This window comes from Opisthocomus hoazin, chromosome Z (genome assembly GCF_030867145.1).
Source record: "Opisthocomus hoazin isolate bOpiHoa1 chromosome Z, bOpiHoa1.hap1, whole genome shotgun sequence".
NCBI classification, from domain to species: domain Eukaryota; kingdom Metazoa; phylum Chordata; class Aves; order Opisthocomiformes; family Opisthocomidae; genus Opisthocomus; species Opisthocomus hoazin.
Genome location: NC_134454.1, coordinates 23,475,364 through 23,495,642, shown reverse-complemented (window position 1 = coordinate 23,495,642; position 20,279 = coordinate 23,475,364). Strand labels below are relative to the sequence as shown.

At 38.8% G+C, this 20,279-nt stretch overlaps 1 protein-coding gene across 5 annotated transcripts in view; it reads left to right on the top strand.

Annotated features, from left to right (window-relative positions):
* Positions 1-20,279, top strand: part of NFIB (nuclear factor I B) — a 182,988-nt gene that overhangs the window by 129,530 nt on the left and 33,179 nt on the right. For all 5 annotated transcript variants that reach the window (XM_075446940.1, XM_075446938.1, XM_075446937.1 and 2 more), the window contains exons 7-8: positions 12,469-12,600; positions 15,068-15,252. In XM_075446940.1, the coding sequence (XP_075303055.1) occupies positions 12,469-12,600; positions 15,068-15,252 (317 nt within the window). The remainder of the gene's footprint in view (positions 1-12,468; positions 12,601-15,067; positions 15,253-20,279) is intronic.

Sequence of the window (20,279 nt, the reverse complement as noted above, 5' to 3'; positions counted from 1 at the left end):
TAATAAAAAGAAATCTAGCCCCGGTACAATAAAATGTTCCTCATACCACACACTACTTTCTGTTGTAAAATGCCAGACTTTGTCCTTTTGCTGTTAACTGTCTTCTTCCTGTCGTACTACTTCTAAAAATATTTTATTATGTTTCCAGATGTTTTGTTTTATAGTCTATTTTAGGGGAGTTGGCTGTTTCAAGATGTAATTCTGGGCAGAAATAAATAAGCATATCAGAAAAATGGGAACTTAGATGGCATAAGGTTAGTCAAAGCCAATCCACGAAGGGTTATTAGCAGTGGCTTCATTATCCAATGCTCTAGTATTTTTATGCATGTTATTGTTCCGATATAAAAATATAAAAAAGTAAAATTAACCAAAATTAGTATTAGAAATATTTTTTTATTTGTATTTATTGAAGTCAGATAATAAATCCTTATGGAAGAAAAGAAAGCTTGTGAAGCCATGACAGTGTCCTGGACATTTACTTCATTGGCTTGCAAAAGTTTGTGACTGTTTTAAAAATATGCGTAAGCACAGAAGTATGTGTAACAGTTTAAAAAACAGATTGAAAAAATATTACTGTGGATTTACGGTGTTTGTGTTACAAACAGAAACAGTTATTATATTACAGTTTTTGTGTTTTTGAGTTTACATACATTCAGTCATTGTGGGAAGAGTCTGTAATTTGTGCCATTATTTTTGCTATGTTAAAACAGTTCAAACATTACTCTATTTGCATGATTTTTTTAACAGGTGTGAGGTCTTGCTGCAGAGCAAATACGCAGGTTTATAACTGCAAAGATTTCTCCCAAACGTTCTCTCTGCCATTAGCCTTCCAAGTAACAACCATCCTCCAAAAATCCCAGAGCCTCAGAAAGTGAATAATCATCTCTGAGAATGATGCGTTACTTAGAAATAGAGCCCTAACAAGACAATTAGAAGTTCAATTTCTGTGTCTGCTGTCAGATCTTGGGCAAGTTATTTGTTCTCTCTTGCACCTTAGTTTTTCCAATTGAGTCTTCTATTAACTTCAGTAATGTCTGGATCATGTGTTACTTACATTTCTACCAACTGGAAGTATCTAGTTATGAAAAGTAGTTTGCTGTAAATCTCTTGCAGTCTTCCTTTTTCCAGGTTGCTGTTACTGAATTATTTGCATGTTTCTATGTTAAAAAAAATTTTGAGTTCTTGCAGTAGTGTAGTAATACTTTGTGAAATAGATGGAAGGTGCTGCATGAGTAAATTTGCGAAGTGTTTTAGATATTCTGAGGAGAAGAAGACTTTGTACAGTAAAAAAAAAATAAATCACCAACTGTTTGGAAGAGGAAGTTATTAAAAGTATAATAAAGATAGCAACTAGTGCAGTGGATGAAAAATACTTTGGATCTAATAGGCGAAGAACTGTTGATGAACATCTTGATTTATTAACTGGTAAGTAAATCACATAGTTTTTCCTTAACTCATGAGGAAACAGGAATATCAGAATAACAGAGCACAGAGTGTACACCTATGGCTTCCCTTCTAAAAGCAGCTTGACAAAATGCGTTAACATAATTGCAGACAATTTCAGTATTTGTCCTTGAGATCTGTTTTACTGTTGTAGTGTTACAACACTGTGTATGTTGTAAATAAATAAAACAGGGATTATCACCAGTGCATGCTGGTCATGATGAAAGTGGAGAGATTCCTGTGGATTTCTGTACTAGTCAGGTGTCTGGAAAAACTGAATGTCAATATACAATGAAGTGAATTTTAATTTTACAGTTTCTTCATCATGTTCACTCTCTTACACCTCACCCAACTCTAACAACAGTCAAGAGTCAAGATGCCAGCATACCATTAAAACTGAAACAGCTGGACCACTTTCACCTGTTGATTGGCCAGCAGCTGTTGGACCCTCCACTTCTCAGGTCCCGACCCCCTTTGTTGGATACCCCTCTTCTGGACACTTGTCCCCTTTTGCTTTCTCCCCACCCACCGGACACTCCTTCCCCATTGGGGTCCTTCCCGATGGCTCTTTTCTTCTTGGGCCTTCTTCTCATGGACCTTCAAAGATGGATATTCTCATTTCTGAAGTGAGGGAACTGAAAGAGGAAGTAGTTAATGTGGTCCAGGAGTTGCGAACGGTAACAGATCACCTTGGGTTTTTGGTTGCCGGTGTTGGACAGAGTTCAGGATTTTTTCCTGCTCCTGGTACTCCTTCTGAAGGTTAATGCTTTAGAAACTCATAGTCTCCATCTAACAGATTAGTTCATCTTGCAAAGGTTTACCTTGATGAATATCTGTTAAATGCATTTCTGTGTTTTTGACTCGGTCTGAGTTCTCAACATCCTTGTATGTCAAAGTGTGTTTTAAAGCAATTCATGTCTTATTAGTAACTTCTGTTGCATCTGCATTTGTATTTTTTAATATTTCATAATACTCTTTAAGCAATGTATAGAGACGCATACACATACCTTTCATATATATATACACATCTGTTTGCACCTTACAGATCTATCTGAATTTTCTGTGTTTTTAACTAGTATAGTAGTCAAATGTTTCCACTTGACAAGTTTGCATAACTTCACATTCGTAAAGTGAGAGGTACTTTTCACCAAGAGGAACTTTTCGAAGTGTATTTCTGGAGAAAATTCTTAGCCATGGCTTCTCTTCGCCTGTTGGCTACTATGATGCTGAAAGTGGCATCATGGTAACAAACAATAGCGTTAGCAAGGAAGACTCACCAGGGAGGCTGCAAGCTGGGTTCTCCTCTTTCTTCCTAGCTATGGAGAAAGACATTGGTAGAGTTTGATGAATAGGCATTATGTGTACTCATTAAAAATCAGTAGTTCTGCCATGCTAGTTCAATCTAAAATCAATAGGGAATTGGTTTACTTTTTGTTTCCATAGCGGCAATTTTACAAGAAAAACTGCAGGTACATAAAATAAGTTAAACATTACTTTCATAAAGATGAAAAGTGCTTTCTTACCCTTAGAGCTTGAAAGGCACTACGTATATAAAAGTAGGTGAAGGAGCTTTCAAATGCTTATTTAATTAAACAGAAAAGGAGAAAGAAACCCAATGAACAGGACAGCAAAAACATTATCTTAAAATGAGTGAAGTGGCTTGTACATGCTTCTCTGTGTTTAGAATAGCTTTAGACCAACTTGCAACTTGTTCGTAAGTATCTTCAAATACTCAGAGAAGCAGATGAGAAAGTTTCTACTCTGGGCAGAGCAGGGACCTGACTTTTTCTTCAGCCTGTGTACACTTCAGTTTCTGAATGAATGCACATTAATAAAATGTTTAGAAATACAGACAGAAAGACAAATACAGTAGGAGATACAGTAGGAAGCATACAAAAAGGTTTGCTTTTTTGCGTTCCTGGAAATGGCTGTTATTTGCTCAATAAAGTCACTGTAAAAAAATCTCATTATAGGTTCTTTGTGTTTTATTTTGGCTAATATATTGTGGCAAGGTGATTATTTAATGTTTTCCATGATTAATGAGTTGAATACAGTCAGGGCTAGAATATGCATCTCCCATGTACATCAGTGAAAGGTGTAAGCGCCAAAGGATATTTTTCTTCTATGCATAGCTTCTGTTCTCTGATGAACTTCATACTATGGCAACATCCTTTTACCTTGATGGTGACTCTAGACATCCTTTGATTGACATTTGTGATAAAATGCATGTCCTTAATGCAAGAATTGCCCCAGGAGCTGTTATGTGCAGTTGTCCTATTCCAGTGTTGCTGAATAAGAGATTTCATTACCATTTTTGAAACTGATTAGCTCCTGTTTACAAATTGTAGATGAAGTATTATCCTGTATGCTCCAGCCCGTGGTGCAGAGTATCTAGTACCTCAAGAATCATAGGTGTCTGCACTGACATCTTTTTCCAGTTATGGTACATCCACGAGATGGAAAAAACGAATTTAGCCCACATATTGTAACTTTTTTTAGGCATCACTCCTCTTTATCTTCATTGATAGACACTTTATTTCTGTGCTGTATACGTAGATACATTTGAACAGGTTCTTAGTTTCTCTTTTTTACTGCTTTCATATGAACTTTATCAAGCAATTGAAGTAGTATACTTCAGTGTAAGTTAATGATTTTATCTCAGCTAAAAACCATTCCCCAGATGTATCTAGAATTAAATTAATAACAGCATAAAATAATAGCCAAAAATAGCACACTTCTTAAACCACCCTAAACTCTTACCAGTGTAGACTATAATAGTAATAAAAAGGAGATGCCATAAGCTAAATGCTTCTAAATCAACAGCTTCCTTTACATTGTTTATCTCAAATGCCTCTTTAACCTAATTGCATTAGAAATTGGGAATACTTTTCGGACTTTTGGAGCTAAGGTTACAATATTGATCTCACTTAATAGCCAAATTCCTTGGATTCTCAGCATTAATGAGATGTTATAGCTGTGCATTTTTCTGTGGAGTTTGGATGACTGACTTAGGATAATTTAATAAATGACTAAAATGTACTCTAAAGAGTTTATAATTTGTTTGGCTTTTTAATTAGATTTTCTCACAGTCTCCCATAATGCTCTTCTATCACAGCTACATCCTGGAATCACATCTCTTAACAATGATTCATAGATGATGAAATGGCCAAGTCCATTTCTGAAGTGTAAAGTTAAGTAAAAAAAGTAGTCAAGTACCTGAAGTACGCTGTAGCTGCTTCAGGGTTATTTAGGGCAGTGCAGAGTACTTGGAGCCTCATGCTGGTTTGTTAATGACAATATATGTGTTTGTTACAGTACAGTTTTTGTGGCAGAAACATTACATTTTTGGTCTCACGCTTTTTGTCTCTGCTTCTGAAGTCAACTTCGTTGCCTGCAGTGACCGCTCAGTGTTTAACAGGTAGCCACCCCGCTGAGCTCTGAGTTACTCTGAGGTGCTTCCCGTACAACATCTGATGGGCTTCCTGCATGATGTCTGATGGTCTGCTACTACAGTTAGGTGGCTGGATAAAGTCAGTCTAAAGCTATGGGAAGAAGGGAGCTGGGAGAGGCTGCAGGGGTGAAGCCTGACACTCTGCCTCTGTGGGTCGCTGCGGAACTGGTGGAAACGTTGTCACCTCCTCCAACAGCAACACTCTAGCTCCCCGTGGTCTTGCTTGTGGCACCCGTGTCCAGGGGATCTCATAGCTGGACAGTGCTTCTGCTATGAGGCATGTAGGGTGGGGAAGGCTGGCCAGCTTTATACCAGCAGACCAATGCATGGAAAAGAAATGCATTTTTCTCCTCACAAGAAACAGTGCAGGTATTACAACATAGTCATGTTGATTACAAGCCTTTCCTGGGATGTTTACTGTTACTTTCTGTGGCACAGTGACAAGGCGGAAGGATGAGAATGAAGAATTGCTGCCCACTGTTCTTGCCATAGTTTCAGCCTAATCTTAGTGGGAATAGATGCAACTTTAAATAGGAATAATCTCTTCAGTATGGCAGTTAATTACTTACATGTCATGTGACACTGTCAAACAACTGTTACAGGATTAGGTCCGTATGTCCTGTGCTACTGTTAAACATTTTTTGAAATTACTTTGGGATGTGGAAGTTTTTGATGTGTACATATTCAGTATTAACGCTGTCATATGACCATCATATCTTTCTTCTTCTCCTGTCTTATAACCTGTTTTTTGTTAGAATTGAAATATTAAAAATAAAAAATTAATTTTATGAAATGTGTATGCAGTTTTCACAACTACCCTAACTTAAAAAAACATGCACTTCTACTTTTCAAAAGCTAGTGTATATAATCTTAACAGGAACTGTACTGAATTGTTTTGTTTTCTGTCCATAAAAAGTAGGATAATCAGTAATTCAATGAAGAAATCTGGTTGTCCAGCTTTATCCAGTTAGTCACACACACCAACAAAAAGCATCCTACAAATTCTTCATATAGAGACTTGTCTGGGTTTTCCACACACCCCCTACCTCCTTCCCCCCAAGTATGCTGGGAGATATAAGGATAGGAAGACACAAGCCTCCTGTCTTTTGTCCAGATCCCTTTCTGTTGAGGAAAAGAAAATCATCAAGTTTAACACATCCCACAGAATGTAACTGTTGGCAATGGAGTACAGTATTCTGCAAGTTTGCATGTGGGTAAGAGTGAAAGAATGACATCTTTACTCCATCCAAAGGGTTTCTGACTCCCATGTTTCAGTTGTCTGAAAGTTCTTGCATCACTTTTTCATGTATATTAGTAATTATCGAGTGATGCAAAATAAAATATTGTAACTTCTTAGAAAAGATTAGTAGGGGATGAACAAGGAAATAATTCAGTTGCTGTTGTAAGGAATTTACTCTTGTTTTGCTGTAGTTTTCTGAATTGCAATATTGTTTAGTGTTTTTCTTGCCAGCTTCAGTACTGAAATTGGCATTGAAAGAAATTCTAGTGTAGTTCCTCTTCTTCGGTTTTGCACTATGAATCACAAAAGATAATACAACGAAATGGGGTCTCTGTTGTGAAATGGCAAAACCACACAAGAGTGTTTTATTAGCCTTGGGCATGGTTCCTGATAGGAAAACCAGTGTCACAGTCCAATAGACTGGGTTGTGCAACGTTGGAAATGTACCTGTGAAAATAACACTGGTGCTAAGTAGGCTGATTTGAAGATGGGAGGTTATCAGGTCTTTGTACATTGAGATATTCCATGCTAGTGTAAAATTTTCATATGTAAAATGCTTTTCTACACTTGATGTAGAAGCAAAAAAAAAAATGAGATCAGGTTTTTAAACAGAAGAACCACTCTCTTTAAACCTTAGCACTGTCTGCTCCTCAAGTTCAGAACACTCTCAGCTGCTAAGCAATGTGCATCTATATCTTCATGTGAGACTTCACTGTTTCTCTCAAAAGCAAGTATAAAGGCCTTCACATTGAGAATTGCTATATGGGTCTCAGAAAGTAATGGAGCAGAACTGATCATAATTTGTTTGTTTGTTTGTTTGTTTGGTTGGTTTGATTTTGTTGATTTTCCACTCAGGAAAACATAGCTTATTGCAACTAAATTTTTCATGGAAATCACTAAGTTTTTAGGAGGGCTTCTCTCTGGTCCAACAGTGACAGGGAATGAGACACCAACAAGCCGATGATTAGGGCGCAGATTTGGGTAATGGGAGAGTAGGTGCAAAGCCTGCGCTCTGCCAGATGCTGAACAGCAATTCTAGCAAGTCTTTCTCTGTTCTAGGCATCAAGTATCTCAGACACCAGGCTGTTCAGGCACATCCGTCTTTCTTTCCTGTTTAGTCACAAGAATATGCCACCATTCCTTTTTTTGTGAAGAAGATAAATGAATTTAAATGTTTTGATTTTCAGGATTCTTGGTTCCCATTCAGACCCAGTGCCAAGTCTTTAGGACAGCTATAACAAAGCCTTTTTCTTACAAGTGAGTAGTGGCTGTGCTTTAGAGTCACTCAGCTGTCAATAGTCAGTCAGCTGTCAATAGGTGCCTTCTTAAGACCTACAGATGAGAAATACAGAATGCTTTCAGCATTAAAGGAAATCAGACTGAGCACATCTGAAACTTGATGATGCTGGCTCTCCCTGTGCAGAGTGGCTCTGCTTATTCTTCACATGCACAGGTGTAAAACAAAACTGAGTCTCCTGAGCACACTGGGATTTGTCATGATTCATCATCATCATCCAGCTATCAGATGTGAATTTAAAATTTTACTAAAGTTTTCACATGTGCTTCACAGAAGCGTACCTATTAGATGTGGTGGAGGCAGTGGAGGGTGAGCCCCAGCTGGATGTGATGTATGCATTGTGTCCTGCCACCAGAATTATCCCAGGTGCTGCCTCTGGGAAAAGAGCAGTTCATTTAAAACTGTGGTATGGAAGGATGTGTCTTACAGCTTGGTGGTGGTGCTATGGACTCCATAGCTTTCCTGCTTTCACTATGGGTATATGCACAGTAAGCTGAACGTTGTTTTATCTTACTTTCTCTGAAGGTGATGCTACACTAATGAGTTGTAAGTGAATCTTTACAGATTGTTCTCTGCAGGAGCATACCTTGTAATGAAAGACCTGTGAAGCTAAGCAGTAGAACAGATATTAATATGAAGAGTTAAAGAATAAACTGGAGTAAAAGAGATTTAACATTTCTTTATGATTTCTTCTTACTCTGCTCATGAGTGTGTCTCATGAGCAAGAAAGAGAAGCTGCCATGTTGATGTGGTGAGCGAGAGAGTGGATCAGGTGTCCAGGAACAGGCAGGTGGGTGTTTGAACTTTCCCTGGATCGCTGCTTGATTTCAGGCAAATGCTCCCAGCAGGTGGCTTGCCAAGTGGTGTGCCAAGGTGACTTTCGTCCAGGGAACTACTTGGGTGACAAGCTACTTCGGACTGAGGAAGAGGGTCTTTGCTTTGATGAGGAAATTGCAAAAACTCATGTCTCATTAGTGTTTCCTAAGGTTCTTCGGAAGTGAACAATGGTTTAATTAAAGGCTGATGTAAACACATTTCCACACACTTTCCCCACAGCATTTTGTCACATTAGAATTGATCAAAATTGTTGCCTTGGGCTGTCTTGAACAGCTATACATCTGGAGCACCACTTGTGCAAGCTGCTGATGAACAGGCTACATATGCTATGCTTCACAGCAGCTCTTCTGCCTTCCTACGTAGACACATCTACCTTGTTGGGAGATGAGATGATCTAACTCTTTTTATTTGCATAAGCCCTTTTTTCTTTGATGTGATGCTTTAAAATGTATAACATGCCACCCTTTTGGGTGCATACATAACTTTATCTCCACGGTTACATGAGAGTACAGGCAAAAGGGATTTGGAACAACACTGAGAATTGAAAAAAAAAACCACAACAAAGCCCATTTTTCACCTTGGAAGAAAATTCTTGTCAGGACAGGACACAGTGTCTGATTAATCTTGACCTTTAGATAACTTTGTCCAAGTGTTTTTGGCATTTTTCTGCTTTTCGTCTGTACTTAGTATTTTTTCCAAAAGTCTTAAAATAAATCACACTTGAAACTCTTTTATTTTCATTCTCAAAGTAATAAGGGTTGGAATCTCATTCCTGTCACTTCAACACAGACATAAGAGCAAGTGACCTATTTTTGTGACCTCTGTTTGTCATTCATTATGTAATTATCAGTATATAACTGAGCTCTATGCAGCTACTAGACTATGTCTCATGTGGAAAAAATAAAGCCTGTTTTAAAATTAGAAAAAAAGTGTGTTTTCTGCTATGTAGAAGGTACTAGTAAAGTCATACGAAGTCTCACTGTCACTTTTAACTCACTCTGCTCTATTTGAAGGCTCTGTTTCTTATGAGCAAAATTAAAGACGGTGAAAAAAAGCTTTGTGTTTTTATTGTTATTTTTCAGATTTTGTAACTGGTAACTCGCCAAAGAAATGCAACTTGTGTGTTTTCCTGTTAAAGCTCTAAGCCTCCTCTCTTGGTCAAGGAGGAGAAGGCTGCAGCCTTTCTTCCTAACCTATACAAACAGTTATTGTTCTGTCTCCGCAGTCGCCTGCATCTGTTACTCGGCAGTGGCAGGAACATGAAAGCTGCGTTATGACGGCCAGGCACACACGGGGAGCGCCACAGGGGCTGCGGGGGGAGAGGGCTGTCTGAATTACTTCTCAGTGCGAAGTGCATTGTTTTAACAAAGAAGCTGCTGCCTATACTTCAGCCGTTCTGCGTTGCCATTGCCTGTGCTATGTATAACGAGACTTCTTCTGAAAGTGCTTCGTGGTGGTGTGCTGTGCAGTGTATGTAAAAGTCACTGTTTCGGTGGGTAACGAGCATTCTTATGGCAGTGCTGAATTTTCTGTTGCTGACTACCAGTCGCACTCACCTTGATGAGGAAACAGTCTTCTGTATAAGAATTTCATTGCATTTGCTATGTAAATGCAATGAACTTCGTAAAGACATCATTATGCTCTCTGTTTTCGATGTGCTAACTACAGTTCTTACCTCCATAAAGCAGGAGCAGGAATAAATTAAAGCAAATGCTCGGGCTATCATAGTCACCGATCTCCTTTTTAGTAGATTCTTTTCAAATTAGTGGTGCCACTAGGGGGTTAATGGACACTCTGATTACATAGCACTTCATATAGCATACTTCTTTCCAGCAGCTGAACTATTTTGGTTTTGAAAAAACATAATAACTGTTGCTTGTTTAATGAAGTAACAGTCACCAACCAAATTAAATCTCTGTTGCATTCCAGACATCAGAGCTGCTGACACATGAAGACCTTCAGGAGCTAGGCAGCTCTTTCTTTCATGAGTTCTTTTGTTGAATATGAGCTTTCCATAAGGAAAATATTTTCCACTTCCAGCCCATGGTTTGTTTTTTCCTTAGAGAGACTTGAGTGCAGTACTTTTAGTCTGAAATAAAATTCAACAGTTTGTACATTCTCTCTTTTGTGATAGCCTATGTATGTGGTAGAGTCAACAATATGTTTGATCACTGATAGGTTCTGTGACAACTAGTGATGACCACAGTGTTGTAGTGAGAGGCTGTCTCTACAAGCTATGATGCACACTTCTCTTTTTTCTCAGGCTGTAACATTGCAGCGTTTCTGCAGAGACAGAGATCGTGCATGCACAGAACCGTAGTACAGAGACAGTAGCTGGTTAATTTTGTCCTGGGCTTTTATAAAACCCTACGTCTGTTGCAGAGGTGTGAGAATTTTCTTGCTCTGTTGGAACTAGGGCCTTATATGAAGAAGCTGGAGATGTAATTTGAGCAGAAAATAAAACATAATGAAATATTTGAAAATCATTCCAGAATTAATATGCTTTCTTATCATGGTTTACCTATGCAAAACTTAATTTGAAAGAATGCAGTCCTGCAATTTTTGTAATTATTTCTTAGCTTAGCTTAATGTATTCAGCAAAACTGTAACCATTTGGCAACTGTGTCTTTGCTACTTGCTAAGAGATTCGAAGAAAAAAATATTCCTCAGTTTAATTCCTCAACAGCAATTTATTTACTGAATTTTTAGAAGACATCTAGAGGTGCCTCTGTCAGCACTGCATGTTTTTGATAACAACATAAAACTGCAACAGATCAGTATGATAAAAAGCATACAGTAACCTTTGTCATATCTGTTAAAACCGAATGAGTGCGGAATTGCTGTTGTAAAGCAATTCCTCTCTCTTGACGAGTGTTTTGCTGAATGAAATCCTTTCTCAACAGCCTTCTTCAGGAGGTTAACCTTGCAGGGCATCTGGGAAATCAGCAGGCTTATCAGTCAGGACCAAAGGGGTGCAGGGGAGCTGCCGGGGGATGGTGGAGGGGCACTGGCAGAGTCTGCTCTGGGTCCGGTGCCAGCACCTGTGCAGGACTTGACAGCGGATGAGGCAGGGTGGACAAGTGGTCTCTGTTTTATGATTCCTGCTCTAAGTAAGGCTTTCAGGGTGAAAACCCACTCGTAAACTCCAGCCAGTTCAGAAAGGACTGGTCCCATCTGGTCTCAGTAAGCTGCTCACGTTTTGCAGGCCTGTCTTTGGCTTCGAAGATGATTGAATGTCCCCCAGAACAGCACAGTTACAGTGTGACAATATTAAAAGCACCAAAATCACTTTAAGGGCTAACATGGTCCGTGTAGGAAAGCCCGCTGCAATGTGGCCCCAGTCCAGTAAAGTACTTAAGAAATGACCTTTGCTTTAAACAAGAGTTAGTCCCATTGATTTGAAATGGAATCCACTTACGATATTGATGTGTGTCCTATAAAAATATTATGATTAACTTTGAAATAATTTGGTGCAAACTCTGACAAATGTTTAATTCGTTTAAACTTTCAGAAAGAATCCAGTGTTTTTGCTTTATGCAATATCAGTAACCCTGCATGGCAGAAATCGTACATTTGTCCCTGATAGTCTTTTATCTTCACACAGTGAGCTTTAAAGAGATGTTTTTGTTGATAGGGAAACTGGAAGGAAAAGGTGGGAAGGCCCTACTTGAGACATGGAAAATATGCGATAGAGAAGTTAAAGTATCCTTTATTCTTAGGGAGGTTACATTGTTTTGCTATGGTTTTGGGAAGGGTAAGGGATAGGCTTTGAAATACCAAAATAATAAATACCATAAACCAGGATGCATATGGCAGTTACCCTGAGTGTAGGTGTTCCATTAAAAAAACGTAATAAAGTTTATGTGGCTGTTGAAGGAGCAGATGATTTGGTGATGCTCTGGGGAGCTGAGAAGTGTCTAGGGAGGTTCTGAAGACATGAATGTCTTCTCTGTTTGGCTTGTCTGGTATGAAAGGAATGTAGTTTCTGTTTAGCAGGACAAAGACCACTTAGGGGATTATTATTCATTCTCAAGCTTGAAAGCGATAGTTTAAAATTAGTTTATTGGTCACAGGGGAGTTAAGTCACCAAACAATATTTATGCAAGAACAGTAAAAATAAATATCTTCAGTCTACAGAATGATGTGTCCTGAGACAGGCTTCTAAGCTGATGTCACTGTTGCATTGTTTTTCTGTTGCAGATATGTCTTCTCCTACAATGAAGAAACCTGAAAAGCCTTTGTTTAGTCCTACTTCTCCCCAGGATTCTTCACCAAGACTGAGCACTTTCCCCCAGCATCACCACCCAGGAATCCCAGGAGTTGCACACAGCGGTGAGGGTTATGGAGGAGGGAGAAATACCTCCCTATTCATTTGGTCTGCTCTCCTGTCCTACAATCAGATTGTGAAGCATTTTTTGCAGACTTTTTTAGAGACCTAATCTCATTTATAATACTGATGAGAGTAGAAATGGGAGAGGTTGGGGTATCCTTGCAGGAATGCTCATTAAACTCAGTGCAGGTAGTCTGCTGCAAGTCACTGGAAAGAATTTAGGATTAAGCAGTGAATAAAATAAACTGTAAACTGCATGAAGAAACTGACAGAGAAAAAAAATCTTCCCTGTCTTTCCTTCTTCCACCTACATCCTTTTTTATTATTGTTGACTACGACTCTTTTGTATTTAAGTATCAAAATAGGTAGGATTACATAAGAGAAGTCACAACTGTGTTCACTATGTGGCACAGTAAAGTAAGTACCAGTTCTTCTTCTGCATGCTCTGTCTAAAGAGGTAGAGTCCTGATAAATATTTTTCAACATCTGTTTTCTGAAATTCTTCGTAAATCCATAGTAAAATTTCACTTCAAGTGTGAAGGAGACACTTGAAAGGTGATGGAATGCATGTTATCTTGAGGGTTTATCAGGAATGACAGGGAAATTCCAGCATCATGGTCTGTTTAATTTTAGAGGTGGGAGTGACCCTGATTCTTCAGATGAGAACATGGTCCTCAGAAGTCTCCCCTCAGCAGCTCATCATGTCTCCTTATAAGTTGCATATAAGGAGATTAATTTCTTGAGCAGAGCTGGGTGACTAGAGGAGTAAAGAAGATTTGAGGACTCTTTCTTCTTTTCTTTAGCATGCAATTCTGCTCTGAGAAGCTTCTGTTTTGTGATTTCTCCATGAATTCAAGTTCCTCTCTTGAAATTCATATGGAAGGACCATTTTCCCCTTAACATCCACTATTTTGTGTTATGAAAGTCAGCCTGGACTCATTCTGGTCGCTGTAAGGTTTCCACTACTAGCAAATACTCAAGCAACTCAAAGCCCATCAATGGGTGAAGTGGAAAGGATAGATTTCTGCTTGCTCGTGTTTGTTTTGTACAGCTCCCATGTGTCAGAGCAGTAACTAATGTTTTATGATTAAACTGAACTGGTGGGGCTGTGATTAGCATAAGCCTGTCACAAAAGCAGCTTCCATAACTATTTTTGGCCCTATAATTATGTGTAGATCTTTAGATTTGTGTTAGTGTATAATTTTTAGATCTATATATATATATTTGGGTGGCAGTCATAACCTAATTTGTAGATGAGCTATTTACTTGCTAGAAAACCTGATTTCTGTCTGTGTAGCCTGTTCTATTATGTCAGTGAGCAATGGTTTTGAGAGTTGCAAAGTTCTGATTACCAAGTACAGCAATTTTGAAATATTCCTACTGTTGTTTTTGCTTGGGCAAACTATGAGTTGGTCCCAGCTCAAAAATAGCAAGTCATTTAAAAATTGAGCTGAAAAAATGCAAAGGTGTGAGAGGTGGTCCAGAACAGCAGTGTTGGTATGCTTGTGCTGATACAGTATAGAACTGTGAGCAGTTTATAAAATACCTTGCTTAGACCTGATTTTGTACCGTCCCACTAATGAAAATGGAAACACCGTTGTCTTTTCTCCATTTCCATTGAACTCAGGACCTCCTTTTTAATACATTGACAAGCAGGTGCCCTCTAGATGTGCAGTAAGGGTGGAAAGTGGGTTGTTGTGCAGTTTGATAGAAGAACACCCTCCGCTTCCAGCCAGCTGACTGGGCAGCAGCAGGACATGCTGTACATTCCTTTCACTGTAAAAACATTGCTGGTTGTTTAGACATTACATAGAAGCTATAGATAGAGACGTGTGTGTTTGTAGGGTCTGGGAGGAAAGAGAATGAAAAGGAAAATATATATAGGGTAGATACTTTTTTGTTTTTCAGAGATATTTTTATTGGATGGATTGGTTTCCCAGGCCCTGAAGCTGAATGTTCGTTAGCATTTTCATGAATGTTAGCTAATATTCATGGCATTACTGATGATTAGCCTGTCCTCCCATGAGGCAGGTAGAGTGCAATGCAGTGAGGACTCACTACCTGTTTCTTAGGACTTGGTGACTTTGCCCTCCTCTTTTGGAGTGGATAAAAGTGTAGGTTTTATTTACTGAATACAGTTTTTGTTTTGTTTATTTGAGCTCCAGATGGGAAAACTGTATAATGTTTTTTATGATGGAGAATAATTACTGTTTAAAGAAAATATGAAAAAATATGATGGCATAACCCACAAAACCAAATCAAGATGAATTTGAAACAGTAGCACTTTCGATTGCCTGGGATGATGTGAGGGGAGGACATGTGAAGTTTTTCTATAAAGATGCCATGAAGCAGGAGGGCAGTGTGCTGATTTATAACTGACTTTTTAATTTTCTTGGTGAAACACAGGGGTGAAGAATTTTAGAAGAAACAAGATGCAAAGTAATTTTAATTTTATTTTATCTTCTCCAGTCATCTCAACTAGAACTCCGCCTCCACCTTCACCATTGCCATTTCCAGCACAAGCTATTCTTCCTCCTGCCCCGTCTAGCTACTTCTCTCATCCAACGATCAGATATCCTCCCCACCTGAATCCTCAGGATACTCTGAAGAATTATGTACCTTCTTACGACCCGTCCAGCCCGCAGACTAGCCAGGTACTGTAAAATAATGCGTACCCTCCAAAAGAAATTCTGTGAGGAACGTGTGTCTTCCAGGGTGTCTAGACCGGTATCTCACTAGTTCTGGTGTCAGAGCAAGCTGAGAGTTGGTGTACAAGCGATCCAGCGACTTTTCCTGTGCAGCATGATTGAATAAAGAGTGCAGGTTAGTTGTATGCACTCAGTGTTCCTCTGTCAAGCGTAAGAAAAACGCTTGTACAGAACGACCCAGCAGTGCTGACAGGTGAGGTCCTCATCCCACAGCCCTCTCGTGGGCTGGACGCCTCGGCGGCAGAAGAGCAAGGAGTGTGCAGGTGCATGCACGGGCAAGCGTGCACACGTGTGGACATACGGGTATGTTTGTAGACAGACAGGGAAAATGAACTCTGGGGAGGTAATGATGGCCTTGTTCCATAGGCACCTGGCATTTCTTTGCAGAGATGCAAAGACGTTACTGTAGTGAGCACAACACAGAGCTGCAAAATTGTTTTCTCTTCCTTTTGTAGAGCACGTGGAGTAACAGATGAGTTCCTGGCTGCTACACTGATGCAGACTTGTGTCTAATATGAGAAATTAACATGGTTTTCGTTAGCGAAGTGACTGTGAAGGACTGTGTGAGGCTGATAGCCTCAGCCCATAGCATTAGCATGTGATCTGCACTGTGGGATAAACTACAGTTGAGACTTGGGTCTGTTGATACTTGGAATATTTCCAGTGTCAGTGTAACGTAATCTTTGCTGGTCAGGCTGTCATGTATTTTTGATGCCCTGTCTGAAAGGCTCCCGTGGAGCCCTGTAGCTTGTGCTGTAACATGTTTTTTTGACGAGCCTTGGGAATGTAAGAGATAATGGTCAGGTTTTCCTGCTCCTAAGAGTTAAGTTCCTTTGGAAGGACTGTCTTACAAGGGATGAGGGGGGTTGCTGTGACAGCATTTTGTTTTGGGCTTTGTTTTGGTTTAGTTTTCACCAATAATGAAAAGCCTTTCAGTGTGCATTTCAGGCACAACAGCAATAGAACTTGAGACTGAATCAAACTTTCTATGTTGAATAACAGATACGGCCCCTCTGGGCTGCTCAGAAGGTCACTGTGGCAATTGTCTCCCGGCCTAATGCTCTGGTCCAGCTGCATGACTTTCTATGTATTTAAAAAAAAAAAAAAAAAAGTGGTACATAAAATCAAAATTTACTTTAAGGGAGAAATCCTAACTATGTGATTTTTGTTGGGTACAATATTAATGCAAATTAAACCAGAAAGTGAAAATGGTGTATGTTGGTTTTAGAATACAAATTGCTAGCTGTGCATGGATTAAAAGTCTTTCAGTCCCATATAGCATTTTTTCTGAGACTCAGCTGGGAATGTTGCATGCAGGACCTGATTTTAATTTGTGTAAAATTTCCATGAATAACAAAGTCTAATTAAGACATCCATTAAAAGTCCTTAACGTTAATTCAGTGCGGAAAATCTTCGAGTTCTGCTGGATTTTTTTTTTTTAAACTGATGTCTTAATTAGGCACTATTAAGGGAAAAAGTATGCAAATTAAAATCAGACCCTTACTGTTATGCATTTCTTTAATTATTCAGTGCTTGTTTTACTTACATTTTGATTTCTTATATATATTAAAAGAACAGATTAGGTGATAATCTCTCTGGATTGTTCAGTGTTCTGCTTTGGATCATCGCTAAAATAATACAACATCTCAATGAAGTATCTGACTTTGAGACAGTTGGCAAATGTGCAGTCTTGTGATTTTAACATTGGGGAATATATTCATTGAGCAGGAGAAGCTCTTTCAGTTCTTTGCCCAACAAGATTCTTACTCTCTTCCCTTATCTGAGATTGAAAGATTAATCTTTAGACTTAAAAAAATAAAATTTGCTGATTTTTTTCAGAGTAGTAGCAAACTGAAAACACTTCCTATTCTTGTGTTGTGGCACTGTAGGGAATAACAGGCCAAATTGCCCTCAATTTATTACTTTCATCACCTTTTGTAGCCTTTATATTAGGGTAATGTTTTTCCTTTCATTTGGTGTTTGGTTTAGTTCCTGAAAAGAGGGGACAGGATTAAACAACACCAAGTGTGGGATTCCAGGCGTCTGCATCAGCATCAGCTATTCTCTGCAATTTATTAATCACTATTGTTAGTGGAAACTCTTTTAAATTTAATTCTTGAAAGTTCACCTCTGAGATATGCTGTATATCAGAGGAGTTGCCCAGTCAAAATATCTCTAAATAGAACAGTTAAAGGATGGCTGTACAGAAAGTAGAACAGCAAGAATATTTTTTTTTGCTTAGGAAAAGAGGCAGCCGTCTGTGAAATTTCAGTGACAAAAGGGAATTGTTCTGATACAATGGCATGCTTTGAGCCAAACCAGTTTCTCTTTTCTAAATAAAACATGAATTTTTATTCCAACAAATTTAATTATTATAAAATGCAGAACTGCATCTGTATGAATACCACATCAAATCATCAAATTTAATTATACTTTCCCACCTCAAAACACACTTATTTGGATTTCAAAAGGAGAATTGTGATGATAGTTTTAATTTCAGCTTTAGAAATAGAAAGGATGGATACCCTGACAGCATTTACCTAAAATGAACTGTTCCTCCCAAACATCTTTCAGTAATACACTAATTTAGATTGTTATAACAAGCAACTGAGATGCCTTGTACTCCCCACAGCAATTTTGAGATTAATTACATTACTGCTGCACTGATTATAGTGAGACAGTCATGCTATTCAGTGGAATACTTTAAGTAAAATTGGTTTAAAGATATAGAGCTCCCATAGGTTTCCATGGTGGGAAGCAGTGGGCAATTTTCTTGACGTAATGTTAAATACTCCAGATTATGTGTGATGAACAGTCAGGAAGTTGAAACAGGCCCTTTGGCTGAAGTGAAAAATGATTCAACAATAGATGATCCTAAACAAAAGAGAGCTGTGTCTACTGGTTTCATGCATATCTGCTTTTTATTCCCTGTTCCATCTGGAGAATAAATAAACAAATGTACTGAATAGAAATGGACCTTGTTAGATACAGAGCTGGACTTTCCTCCAACTAGTAGTCTGACAAGTTCCCAAGGTTTTCAAAATCGCTAGACTTTCCACTAATTAAGTGATTCTGCTGAGGCTGTTTTATTATACTTACTTCGACGCTTTTTTTCTCCACTAGGCACAAATGTTACTGGTGAGATTGTGTGTGTGAGTATGTATTTGTATTATGATGGGGTGCTGGTGTCTCCACAGTTAGTTTGATACTGGTTACTTACTGTAAGTTTCAGCAAAAACTAATTAATTGATCTGTGTCTAATCCATCTACGGTGTTTATCCATCTACAGTGTATTGAGGTTTTCAAAACTACTACAAATTTTGAAGAGGTAATTCCTTTTTGAATGGTTTCAGGTGGGTGAATCTTTTAATCTTGGAAAATATTACCTCCTCTGTGTGTATGTACACACGTGCACGCACACACACAAATCTACATACACTTGAAATGTGTTAACAATAGAGAGTGTATGAATCAATATACAGTATCCAAATCAGACTTCCAGTGAACCTAAGTGAACCACCAAGCACAACAATCCTTGTGTGGCTGAAGTCAAAACCAAAAGTTCCAAAAGTAATGCCCTGTTGAGTTAAGTGGAAGAATTTCCTGAGTAAGGTATGGATAATCACAGAAGAAGGGTCAGCGAGTGTGATGAAGGAACCGGGGTCAGCAAGTGTGATGAAGAAACCAGGGTCAGCAAATGTGATGAAGGAAACAGTGGTAAAGCAAACAGTTAAGGTGAATGCTGCTGAAGAACATCCTGGCATCAGTGAGAAATCCTTTTTCTGACTGAACCAACCAAACAGAAGTAGACAATCTTTTAAGCCCATTGAGTTTGGATTATGGAGGACACGGTTTACAGGTAATCTTAAATGAAATTTGTGGTATTTTTGATGAAATACACAGTTTTCAGTGGTGTGGTAAAACTGCCTCCAGTTTGGGGAGTTAAGTACTAAACCCTTTTCGTCTTACAATACATGGCTTACACTCGTTACGTACTACAGTCCAAGTGAACTGCTGTCCACATACTGACTAAAATTTCTGGGGCTGTTAAAACATACTTTGTTGCAATGTGGGCTGGTTTGCAGCTTTAGCTTTTTAAGGGTTTTATCTTTGTCTGAAGAAAGACAGATCTGAGCTGCGTGAGAAAAGCTGTTTCTGGAAGCTGGTGAGACCACTTATTTTCCTCTTGTAATTTACTGGGACATTCATTTTTTTGGTTCAATGAAATATAGGCACACTTTTCAGGAACACCAGGCAGATGCTTTGTCATTCTTCAGTACAATAACTGCAGTCATTTAGCAACTAGGAGGGAATCTTGTGAGGCTCTGTTTGCCTGGTCACAGGGTTTCCTGTTGGTTCCTGAGAGACTACTAGCACAATAAGCCCACATAAGCGATATGTGTGCATGTGGTTTCTTTGGTACAGCTAACACCTTGATTTGTTGACGTTTAATAGTTTTCAGCTTCTTGGGAAAGTACTTCCTTGTAATATTGAAGAAATTATTGAATATTAAATACAGCAATGTGGTGTTTTTAACTGTAATTGGGAGGCAGAGAGAGAGCACTAGCTTAGCTGTATCTACTGACAAGGCATTTTAAGATTCAATTGCAGTTGTAAGTGATTACTTTGTATTTAGTTTGCTCATTTTTAGTTTATTACATGCACAGCTGTTGAGTCCCCAGACTGCATGAAAAACCATTTAACCCAGATGTATGTTTTGAACATTGATCTTCAAAGAGGTTTCCTTTTGCGTGCTTGCATAACACTGACTTACCCTGTTGTTAAGGCAGATAGATGAGGAAAGCTGGGTGCTTCTTGGTGCTCTTCCTCTTGACAAATAATTCAGATTTTGTGAGCTCACAGGTAAAATTGCGATTCAGGATGGAGGACTCTTCGCCTTGAGTGTCTTATGATATCTGTGTCTGAACACGGCTTGCTGAAGCTCTGCAGTTGTGCTCGGTTTCAGCTGCATT